General features: G+C 38.3%; 1 protein-coding gene across 2 annotated transcripts; it reads right to left on the bottom strand.

Moving 5' to 3' along the window:
• Nucleotides 1–201: 201 nt before the first annotated feature.
• AQP8 (aquaporin 8) lies at nt 202–9,085 on the bottom strand. Of its 2 annotated transcripts, XM_031945583.1 has the most exons (7): nt 8,751–9,085; nt 8,410–8,464; nt 7,957–8,215; nt 5,762–5,888; nt 3,956–4,170; nt 2,208–2,342; nt 202–895 (listed from the first exon to the last, which is right to left on the bottom strand). In XM_031945583.1, the coding sequence occupies exons 2-7, from the start codon at nt 8,462–8,464 to the stop codon at nt 847–849; spliced, it is 840 nt and encodes a 279-aa protein (XP_031801443.1). In that variant the 5' UTR covers nt 8,751–9,085; the 3' UTR covers nt 202–846. The 2 variants fall into 2 exon arrangements, with proteins under 2 accessions (XP_031801443.1, XP_031801444.1); XM_031945584.1 differs by lacking the exon at nt 8,410–8,464 and having other exon boundaries at nt 8,751–9,079.
• Between the last annotated feature and the right edge of the window lie 2,923 nt (nt 9,086–12,008).

Here is a 12,008-nt window from a genome sequence, read left to right as displayed (position 1 = left end):
CTTCTCCTTTTTCCTTTCCCTCCCTTTTCCAGTCTTGTGTTCTTCTTTCCCTCATCTCCCCTTCCTCCCCTCTTCCCCCCCCCCCCACCACTAGGGCTATTTTCACCCTACCCATCCTGAGGGCCCCACTTTCCTGAACAGGACACATTTTTTAACATTCCTAAAATTAAAAAAGAGATAAAGTCAGCAAACAAGGGAGGAGGGAATTGGAGAAATACCGTTTATTGTAAAGTGTGCTGGAGTTTTCCATATCAGTAGAGCCAATATAGGAAGTTTGAAACACCCCTTATTTCCCTTAGCAGGTAGGAGAAACAAGGGGAGAGGATTTGGTTGTTCTTGAAAAGAATCATCAGAAATTAAATAACTGGCTTTTTAGCCTCCCTCCCTTCCCTCCCCTCTATACAAAGTGGGAATGAATCAACCCTTTCCCTCTTCGGTTGCTATTACACCACTCCCTCCTTTCCCCCCTCCCTCCTTCCCAATACCCTCCAACCTGTCATCCCCACCTTAGTAATTTCATTTTATAACAAAAGCAATTCCATCATCCCTGCTGTTTCTTCCCAGATCACATGAGATGATAATAACCTAACTTTTTCTGTAATCTTCCCAACAATAAATCGCTGTCCAGCAGCCAGAGAGGAAGGTGTGATTCAGCATCCATTTAACAGGAAGGAAATAAGGTGCTAAGGTAGAAAAACAGGGCACAGTCTGTGGGGAGCAACCCAAAGCTGGCATGTCCCATACATGAGAGGTCTTCCTCTTCATTGTTCCAGGCTAAGTCAAGCCAATATGAGAAGAATCCAGTAGCAAAGCAAAGCAAAACTGTCCATATAGTAAACAATTGCATCAAGGGTGTTTTAGAAACAGCCGAATTTTCTGATCCCCAATGAGTAACCTGAGGGAAAGAATAAAACCATTGAGGAAAGGTCCTGGTCATTTGCAGAGAACTTTCTTCTGTTAGGATGCAGGAAGGGAGATGGGGGAGTAGAGAACAGTGAATGCCTTTTAATGGTCACAAAAAGTCACTTGACTCCTGCTCCCCCAATTTTGATATTCTGAAGACTTTGGAAGTCACTGAATCTTAGAACTGAGAAAAAAAATCCACATCATTTTATAGGAATTTCAAAGTGGAAACCAGACTTTCTCAAGATCACAAAATTGTCTAGCAGCAGAGCTGAGGCTAAACTCAAACCCAAGGCTGTGGAAACAAAAGAAGCCCGTCCCACCAAATTCATTGAGGGATTACAGCCTGTGACTGAGTGATATACAGAATTCCCCTGCTCTAAGTAACAATAAATGATCCTTAAAGTTATCTTAGAGTCTGAAACTGTTTCATAAGGCTGAGAGGCAATGTTTGTTCCTCAAAACGACAAATCTCAGGAAACCGGGAAGTTTTCAAATCTCTGCTATATATTCATCAATTTAATTGACCCTACATGGCTATGAGGTTGGTGCTATAGGCATTAATATACAACTTTTACAAATAAGGCTTGAATCTTTGCCTCAGATATGTGCCAGCAGTGTAACCAGTGGTAAGCCACTTAATATTCCCACTCTCACTTTCCTCCTCTCCAAAACGGGAACAAGAGGCAGCCTGCCATAATCAACAGAAGGCTAGTCTGAGAGTGGAGGAGACCTGAGCTCGAGTCCACATAGGGCACAAGTTTGCTTTGTGATCCTAAGCAAGTAAGTAAACCTCTCAGTGTTCTAAGACAACTCCCTATGAGCAGAATGTTCAGATAGGTGCCCATCTGTACTTCCAGCTCTCTCTCATTCTCACTAAGTCTTAGAGCTTTTATTATCAAAGTGAAGAGACCCCTCATGTCCTACACATTCTATTGATTCCTCTTGTCTACTTGGAAGCATTTGATCTTCCCCTGAGCTTGATGGCCCAACCCAGATGCTCTGTCTCTGTATCTCTATGAGTCTCTGTGTGTCTCTATCTCTGTCTCTCTGTCTCTCTCTGTCTCTGTCTCTCTGTCTCTCTATCTCTCTCTCTCTCTCTCTCTCTCTCGCTGTGTGTGTATCTCTCTCTGTCTCTCTCTTCTTCTTTCTCTTTGTCTTTTTTTCCCTCTCTCTCTCTCTCTCTCTCTCTCTCCCTCCTCTCCCTTTCTCTATCTGTGTCTCTCTTTCTCTTTGTCTCTTCTTTCTATCTCAGTTTCTCTCTGTGTGTCTCCCTCCCTCCCTCCCTCCCCCCCCCCCCTCACCTTATCAGTATCCCCGCGATCACACTGCCGGCCAGTGGTCCCAGCCAGTAAACCCACTGGTACTTCCAATAATTGGACATCACCGCAGGTCCAAAAGCTCGGGCAGGATTCATGCAGGCTCCAGATATAGCCCCTCTGTGAAGCATCAGGAACACACATCTGTAATTATCCTCGTCTTCTTGTTCACACACACAGGCAAGTACACATATACATCCACACACACATACATAGACATTGCCTGTTCCCCATGCTTGGAAGGCTCTCCTTCATCGTCTCCAACTCTTAGTTTTTTGGGTTTCTTTCAACTCAAATCCAACATTCTACAAAAGGCCTTTCAAAAAGGCCCTCTCCTCTCAGGCCTTTCTTCCTAAAATAACCTTCCACTGATACTCTACTGGGTGACCTAAAAAGTATTGATCCACTTTTAAATTATTAAAGCTTAGAGCAGTACTGAGACTTTGGAGACCCCCTATATATATCTTGTAGATGTGTGATTGTTTGCATGTTGCTTCAGCCATTTCAGTGTGAATTCCTTGAGATCAGGAGCCATGTTCCTTTTCCATTTGTATTCTCAGTGCTTAGCATAGCACTTAGCATACAGTAAGTGATTAATAAGTGCTTGGCATATCTAGAATTCACCTTGGAGTTCAAGTCAAATCACAGTTTTTAGAATGTCATCAGAGTCTACATGATATTTCTCCAATGTATTCATTTTCTTATAATATCAAGGGTCCACATTGTCTTGGGGCAGGAAATGGGGGGAGAAATCCTGACTTGTTCCCAAACCCCTAGAGAAGCCAGCACTGATAAAAGCATTAAGTCTTAATCAGAAACCCTGGGTTCCAATTCTGGCCCTAAAGTTTTCTAAAATGCTTACTAAGTATGATTTTGGAAAAGGCATTTAACTTTATTGAACCTCAGTTTCCTCATCTGTAAAAATATATTTGAGATTTAGCATGGTATAACAGTTAAGAGATATGGTTTTAGAGTCAAGCAGACTCTTATACAGACTGATTGTGTGACCAAGTCATTTACCCTCTCAGAGTCCCATGTGACTTTCTAAGTTATTAAGATGAAGAGCAAATGTTAACCAGCTTTGGCAGAAAGAATTTCCTTGCTGATAGTTCCCCATACCAATGAAATAACAGGTCTGGTCCTTATCCCTGTCCCTTATTAATAATGATAATTATAATATATCTTAATAGGTTTTTGAGATTTAAATTGTTTTTCTCTCAATAATCCTGCAAGTCAGACTATGTAAATATTACCATCTTCTTACTAATGAGTTAACTAAGGGTCAAGGAAGTTGTGTCCTAAGTATATTGACACAAGCCAATAAGGACATGTCTGAACTTTGGGGGAATTCATAGAATCCTAGAATGAAAGCAGAAAGGAACCATTTAGTTCAATCCCTACATTTTATAGAACAAAATGGAGTAACTTTCCCATGGTAAGACAGATGATAAGCAAGATTTCAACCCAACTCTTCTGGCTCTGGAAATAGAACTCTTTACTACAGTGTCATTCTTTCCTCAAACCCAGGTCTGATTCTAAAGCTGGTGGTTTTTTTAAAAAAAAACACCCTGCCTCCTGCAGTTTCCAATGAGAGCATTCCTGAAATTGGGTGCCACCTAAGTCCCCTTTTTCCTTTACACCTGTACTAAGCTCCCATTCTTTTAACTGCCCCCCAGGACCCTTCTACTGCTTCTAACTCAGGCAACCATCCCACCCATTATGACTCAACCTACCCTGCTAGGATGTCCACAGTCACAGTGAAACCAATGCAGAATGGAGCCAGTGGGCTCTTGGTCTTCTCATTGATGGCTCCCATACAGACAGCCAAGACCAGGAACAATGTCATGATGGTCTCAGCTACGACAGCACCAGACACCTGGTCAGCCTCTCCAATGGTTGTAAAGGCTGCCCCAGAAGCATTTAAGAACCTTTCTTCTGTGCTCACCGCCTAGAAAGAGAAGTATCTCCATTAGTATAAAGATCACAACACAGGATCAGAGTAAAAAGAATGTGAGAAGAGAGAGACAGAGACAGAAAGACACAGAAAAACAGAGGCAGAGAGATACAGAGAGAGAGAGAGAGAGAGAGAGAGAGAGAGAGAGAGAGAGAGAGAGATAAGAGAGGGCCAGAAGCAGAGAGACAGAGAAAGAGAGAGAGATGAACACAGAGAGAGACAGAGAGAGGGACAGAGACAGAAACAGAGAAAAAAGGGACAAAGACAGAGAAACAGAGACAGAGACAGAGAGAGATATACAGAGATAGAGACAGAGAGATGGACAGAGACAGAAAGACAAAGAAACAGAGAGAAACAGAGAGACAGAGAGAAAGACAGACAGATAGACAGAAGGAGATGGACACAGACACAAAGAGACAGAGACAGCCGGACAGAGGTTTGGATCAAGGAAACAGGGAGAGGAGTGGAAAAAAACAGACAAGTTTCTCCTCGAGTTTCAAAAACTGACAAAGGTCAACAACTTATCTTCTGGAAGACTAGGTGCAGAGCAAATGAGCTGAATTGCTCGACAAAGTCTTGAAAGCTTAGATTAGATTGCAATAAATGGATGAATCTCAGCTTAAACATCCTTAAATTAAGCCTTATCCTTAAATTAAATACTGTTGCCCTCTAACTCATAGGGAGAAAGGGAATGGAAGCTTATTTGCCTTGTCTTCTTTGCAAAGACACAAACATAATCCAGGAAGAAGATCCTTAGCCCATTAAGTAGACCTTCTCAGGATAAATTCATAGTAGGACATGGCTAAGAATCACACAGAGTGGAAAGGAATGGATGGATTTTTATCTTGGTCATTGGAAGAAGTGTCCATGTTAATAAGATCATGGGTCCATTGGAATATGTCACACAACCTCAACACAACTCACACAATCTCCCCAGAGAGGAGGAAAAAGAGTTGAAAAGAAAGAGGGAAGAGAAAAGGACATGATAACAGAGCAAGAGGATTTTACACTAAGTTAACAATTATTTATTATAAGTTCTCAAAGCTATAATCAAAATCTAACCAATGGTTCCCAATCTGAAATGCCCCTGCTCAGTCCCAAACCACTGGTGGACATATTACAAAAATTTCTATAATCAATATGCAAATCTATAAACAAATAAACACCCATTTCTATAGGTTGGATGTCTTCATACATTTAAATATCACTAGTTTTCAAAAATATATTGTCATTAACAAAATACAAATTCATTTGAAAGCAATACTGGAGTAATAGTAATCTTTGTCCATATATTTTCTCAGTTGATGGTTTCTAATAGCATAGCTATTATTGTATAGATGTCTTTGAAATTTTTTTTTAAATCTTAAAATAAGATTATCACATACTCACACAAATAGTGACCATTAAATTTGTCTAAGGATATGGCAGTCTAGCAGAGATCAAGGGCCATTTAAAACAGGTTAAGATTTAGGCAACTGATGCCTCAGTGAGCTTAGAGAGAGAGTGAACAAATGACTAGAACATTTGAAAATCCAGGGATGGTTTTTTTTGCTGTATTTTACATATGCCACTATATGCCACCTACCTTGGCCAAAGCGGCTCCTATGATTCCTCCACACAGCTGGGAGATACAGTAGGGGATGAGCATCATATAATTCAAGCCTCCAATTAACATCGCAGCCAAAGAGACAGCTGGATTGAAATGACCGCCACTGTAACCAATGGGAATGAATGAATGAAAAAGAATTTAATAAACAGTACCACAAGCCTGCCTTCTCTGCAGTGTTTTCCTTCAAAAGCCAGTGTTATGACAGCATGAAGTAATAGAAAGAGCTCTGTATTCCAAATCAAAGATCTTGGGTACTAATTCCAATTCAGCAAGTTACAGATACTCAGTTTCTTAATATATAAAATATAATATGCTACCTTCCTCCCAGAAATGTTATCCTCCCAGAGCTGTTATGAGGATCAAATAAGATAATTATAGACATAAACTCTTTTGTAAAGTACTATAAATATGAGCTATTTTTACTTTCAATACAGCTAGATCTTGTTTCCAAAGCCATATTCTTTCTACTAGACCATGTTGTCTCCTTCAATTTCTATTCCAAATTTCTTGGAAATCGGATTTTTTTAAAATGCCCCTACTGGTGTATATTTTGTGGACAAGATTAAAAAAAGCACTCATACAGTTATCTCGGTGAGATAACCTGCATTTCCTTGAGAGGTACCAAGGTTCACAAGCTGGTAGATTTTCCATTTTAAATTTCATAATCTAATAGAAGTCAGAGGTCTATTCTGAGAAAAGAGAAATACTCTGTTGTTTACAGTATAAAAGAGGATCATATATTGGGATTTGGAAGGATACACGGCCCAATTCTCTATTTTTTTTTTATATGAGGGAACTGAGGTCCAGGCCAAGGTTTCACAAGCTATGAAAGAAGCAAGGTTTGAACTTAGATCCTCTGCCTCCAAAGCCAGCCCTCTTTTAACTATAGGTCACAGAAAAATGGCTAATCAGATTTGTCTTTTCAGAGAGTACCAAAGAAGGCTTTCTTATACTTCTCTCACTTGCTTTTACTTTCTGAGAATGCTCCATCTTTCATCTCCATGATGTTACACAAGCTGTCCCCTATCCCCTTCACAAATCTACTGCATAGCTTCCCTGACCTTCTTCAAGATCCAGCTCAAATCCCATTTTCTGTAGGTTTATTTTTTTTTTTTTTTTGTCTTCTAAACAGCTAGTGCCTTTCTCTCTGAGATTCCTTCCTCTATTTTGCATGTATATTGTAAGAAACTAATTATTTACTTGTTGTTTCCCTCATTAGAATGTTTGTTTCTTAAGAAAAGGGATAGTGTTTTTACTCTTTTTTGTTTCTCTAGCACTCAGCACAATATGTGGCATAAAGTAAAAAAAAATTAGCAAATAATTATTGACTAACATTGCATGCCTTTGATTTAAAAAAAAAAAAAACCTTGTGATTGTATCTGCTCTTTCAAAAACATGCTTCTCCCTTTACTGTTTCTCCCTCTCCATCCTCAATCCCTTGGTTTTTCCCTTTCTGTCTGTTTATTTTCAACTTTGGGTTTAACTTTATGATCCATCTCACTCTTGGTTGGAGGAGAGAAAAAAGACAGATGCAGCGTCCAGGTTGTCCAAATAAATACAAGCAAAGAAATCACCCTGAAGCCCAGAAATAAGAAGAAAAAAATACCATCTGTTTGGATCTGGCTTTTAAAGGCAGAGAGTGAGATAAGAAAAGCATGAGGTTCCCATCAGAAATTCTGCACTGAGGTCTTGCCTCTCCATGACGACAATCACCCCAATTTTCCTATTTGTTAAATGGGCTCTGCCTACCACACAAGATTGTTTTGAGGGAAATGTTTTACAGCCTTAACACCCCATATGATTTCAAAATGAAGACTTTGAAGGATTTAACGATTTCTGAACTCAGATGTTGAATCCAGCCTTCTTATTTTATAGATAAGGATAATGAGGCCAGATGGGTTAAATAATTTGCCCAGGTTCACACAGCTAATAAGTGTTTAGGACATGGCTCAAATCCAGATGTTTTTGACCCTAAGTTCATTACTCTACTAATTATAGCATGCTATCTCTCAAATGACCCTATGGTCCCTATTTGTTTATGTTGGCTTAATCCCTGGAAGGTGTTGGCTTGGATATGGATTCCATATGACCCCCAGGTGAGTATACATAAAACACAATCCTGTAGACTTTTGTCAATGATCCAAAATTCAAAGATCCAAAGAATGTCTTACCTGATATTTCCCAAAAAGGCGATGGTGAGCCCAAGGGCCAGCCCATGAGCCAGTGCAGGCTGCAGCCGTCCGACTCCCTCAACATTCTCAATGACTGATAGGCACCCGATGAAGATGAAGAGAGCCGAGCCGAGGAGCTCCACTACACAGGGCTGTAGGTACCGTTCGTACCAGTGAGGCTGATACAAGTCATACCTGACCTCCAGATCTTTCTCCTTGATTTTCATGCTCTCTATCTTTGACTCACACATAGGGATAACTGGTGGAAAGAAAATATAGGTCAATGGTTCTCAACATCTTTGGGCTCCTTCACCACCTTGCCTAAAACAAAATTTCCCAGTCTCAAAATACAAAGACATTTATATTTTTTGCCCAGTCATTACCAGATTTTCCTTAAAAACACCAGTCTCAAAGCCATAAGGCATGTAGGTGAGTACCCATTCTGACACTTACTAGTTGTGTGGTCCTGGGGGAAAGTTTTCATTTCTTTGAGGCTCAGTCTCCTCATCTACAAAATGGGGACAATAATAATTCCATTATCTAGATCATGGAATGTTGTGAGGAAAAGATTTTGTAACTTTTAAAGGCTTAGAAAAATGAGAACTCTTGTTATTATTAGCCATCGTGATTTTAAAAAATCCACTAGAAATAGAACCCTGGGCTCCTCTTATAGGAATAGTCTCCCATGGGATCAAAAGGAGTAACCATAGGCTGCCAATAGATTAATTTCATTTACATTTTTAAAAAAAATTAAGAAGATTGTCAAAATTAAAGAGACAATAATGTTAACTTACATTTTCTTACAAGTCCTCTTGTCTCAGCTGAAAGTAAATAGTCTTCTTGCTTCTGTAAGCCGAAGGAGTTTAAGACTTCTTCCTGTGATGCAGTTATCTCCTAGAGATGAATTTCTTAGTGGCTCTGCACTCCCAAAGGTTGGGCTTTTAAGAGGCTAGAGAATTTACCCTCCTGCTGATACAGTCATAAAAGAAAGGAGGGGGCTCCTCCAAGAGAGAGAAGTGGAAATTCACCTTATCTCAATAAGGCTAGAGTTCAAGGATCACTAAGCTCTCTGCCAACAGAGGAAAATACAACTTTTTTGCTGTGCGATGTACCCAGAGTTCTCTGTGAAACTGCACGATCACAGAAGCCTGTAAAGGAGGAGACAGAGGCATTCAGAAAGGAAGGCACCCTTAGCACAACCTTTTCACAAAGTCATTGTTCTGTGAATGAAATGGGTAGCTGGAAAACTATCACATATCTTTTAAAAAGAGAGGCAAAAAATTAAACAAAAACAAACAAACAAAAAGAGATCATGGGATATGGCAGAAAAAATGCTGGATCTAGAAGAAGGAGACCTGAATTCAAATCCCAATCCAGAGACATTCTAGCTATATGTGACTAGAGGCTATCATTTAACCACTCACAACCTCAGTTTCTTCACCCATATAATAGAAATCATAATACCTGTGCCAGTTATTTCATAAGATAATTGTAAGGAAATCACTTTATGAGCCTTAAAGTATTACTAAAATCTGTTAATATTTTATAACCATTTAACTTATTATTATTTTCACTTATTGATAACTTATAGTTTAATGGTATTTTACAATTGTGAAATGTTTAACATATCTTATTTTTTTTCTATGGACAGACATCCTTATGAGCCATTTATATGAGTTCATTTGAAAGTTAAAGAAATCAAGACTGAAGGAGATAAAGAATTATAAAACATTTGAGTTGGAAAGGATCTTAAAACAACAGAGAAGTTAGACTTGGAAGGGATCTTAGAACACAGAACCTAAAACAGATTTGAAGTCTTTAGCATTGACTGTCAGGCCAGAAGTGACCTTAGAACACAGAATTTTAGAGCTATGAGAAATATTACAACAGAGAAAGAAACATTGGACATTACCTTCAGTTTCAATGTCTGAGATGTCATTGCTTGTAGTTTTGAGGTTTATTTGGTTTTTTGTTTTTTTTTTGTGCACTCTTTTTATTATCTTTCCTGACTTCTCAGAACTGCAGGTCTGCTTTGCCCTTACTTGAAACCAAATTTCATGAGTTAGTTTGTTTCCTGAATGGATGTGAATTCTTCCAATCATAAGCTAATTTCTCTTAAGTGCTGAAAACCTGGACCAAAGATCCCCTTGCTCCCCACATAAACAAAACAAAACAAACAAAAAACACCTTTGTATTCTGCAACATTGAAAAGTCCAATTCCAACATTATGCCAACAAGGTACTGCCCATTTTGTCAGCTCACCCACTACTAGAACAAGGTTAGCATTCCAGGGATTTCTGGCTCTTACAGCTAATACTTCAGTAAGTCTGGTCTCTCCAAAAATATGTTTCAATGGTTCTATAAAAAATGAGGCGGGGAAGCTAAATGGCACAGTGTTTAGAGCACCAATCCTGAAGTCAGGAGGACCTGAGTTCAAATGTGACCTCAGACACTTAACACTTCCTCGCTGTGTGACCCTGGGCAAGTTACTTAACCCCAATTGCCTCAGCAAAAAAAAAAAAAAAAAAATCATTCAAAAATGAGGCAAGGTGTTTGTAAAGCATAAATGTCTGCTATATGAAACTTTTTGGCACTTCTAAAAGTCTAAGGTTAAGTTGGCAACACAAAAATATATTTATAATAAACTGGATTTATTCGTGTTACCATATTTGAAAGTCAGGACACCTGGAAGAAAGAGTCCTTTGTACAGTCATTAACTCTGTGTGACCTTGTATGAGACAGTCAACTTCTTGCCTTCAGTTTTCTCATCTGTAAAGTGAGGGTTTTCACCTAGATTATCTCTTTTAAAAATATTATTTTCCCAGTTACATGTAAAAACAAATTTTTAACATTTTAACATTTAACAATTTAAGCAAAATTTTTAATAAAAACATGAGTGTTTTTATTAAAGCTTTTAATTTTCAAAACATATGCATGGATAATTTTTCAACATTGAATCACCCTTGTGTTCCATATTTTTCTTCCCTTCCCCTCACCACTCCCCTAGATGGCAAGTAATCCAATATATGTTTAACACTGATTTTTTTAAAAATTTAAGTTTCAAATTCTCTCCTTCCCTTTCCTCCCTTTCCCTGAGATGGTAAGCAATTTAATACAGATTATACATATGCAATCCAAGCAAAACATATTCCCATATTAATCATATTATGAAAGAAAACACAGATCAAAAAAATTCTGCAAAAAATATATAAAGTTGCAAAATAGCATATTTTTATTTGCATTCAAATTCCACCAATTCTTTCTGTAGAGTAAATAGCATTTTTTTCATTGTGAGTCATTTGGAATTGTCTTGAATCATCGTATTGCTGAGAATAGCTAACTCATTATCTTCATACAATGTTGCTTGGGATTGTGTACAATGTTCTCCTGGTTCTGCTCACTTCACTTTGTATCATTTCACATAAGTCCACATTTTCTAGATGACCTTTAAACTTGGATATTCTTTATTCTAAAGTTTCTTCCAGCTCATAAGTTCTATATCTTTCTCTATTCAATTTAGAATTATTGTTTATTCGTTGGAAAAGAACAAAATAAATAAGGACAAAATAAACTAACCAGAATCACATAGGTCAGAATCAGCTTGGAGGTCTCTCAATAGTTTTTGAAGTTAAGGAAGGTACATGAAAATCAACATTCCCTACACACACACACACAAACACACACACACGAAATGAGTTGCAATTTGGAGATATGTGTCTATACATATATACATACATATATATGTGTGAATATATTTATCTATATCTCTCTCATATTTTTTTCCTGGACTTTATGGATAGGATAATCTTTCCTGTTACAACAGACATTAATCTTAGCAAGGCCTTTCAATGGATCTTTTCTGGCTAAAGTTCAAACACCCTGCCCTTGAGCCTGAATCCCAATCTAAATGATCCCTTTCTCTACCCTGTCCCTCACATAAGCCCTGAACTTTAGGCCATTGTTTCACTTTTTTCATATTATCGTTTGTCATAAATATAATTAAATATTAATTTGCTGTAAGAAATGAAAAATATCATGGCTATTGAAAAAAG

The sequence above is a fragment of the Sarcophilus harrisii genome, chromosome 1, assembly GCF_902635505.1.
Source record: "Sarcophilus harrisii chromosome 1, mSarHar1.11, whole genome shotgun sequence".
Lineage (NCBI taxonomy): Eukaryota > Metazoa > Chordata > Mammalia > Dasyuromorphia > Dasyuridae > Sarcophilus > Sarcophilus harrisii.
Note: the sequence above shows the minus strand (reverse complement) of the source record. Positions and strands in the feature narration are given on the sequence as shown.

Coding starts and splice junctions, on each gene's coding strand:
- AQP8 (XM_031945583.1), bottom strand. CDS start 8,464: ATGAGGAGACTGAGCCTCAAAGAAATGAAAACTTTCCCCCAGGACCAC. Junction 5,889..7,956: donor GCCTTTTTGGGAAATATCAG/GTAAGACATTCT, acceptor CATTGGTTACAG/TGGCGGTCATTTCAATCCAG. Junction 4,171..5,761: donor TAGGAGCCGCTTTGGCCAAG/GTAGGTGGCATA, acceptor TTCTCTTTCTAG/GCGGTGAGCACAGAAGAAAG.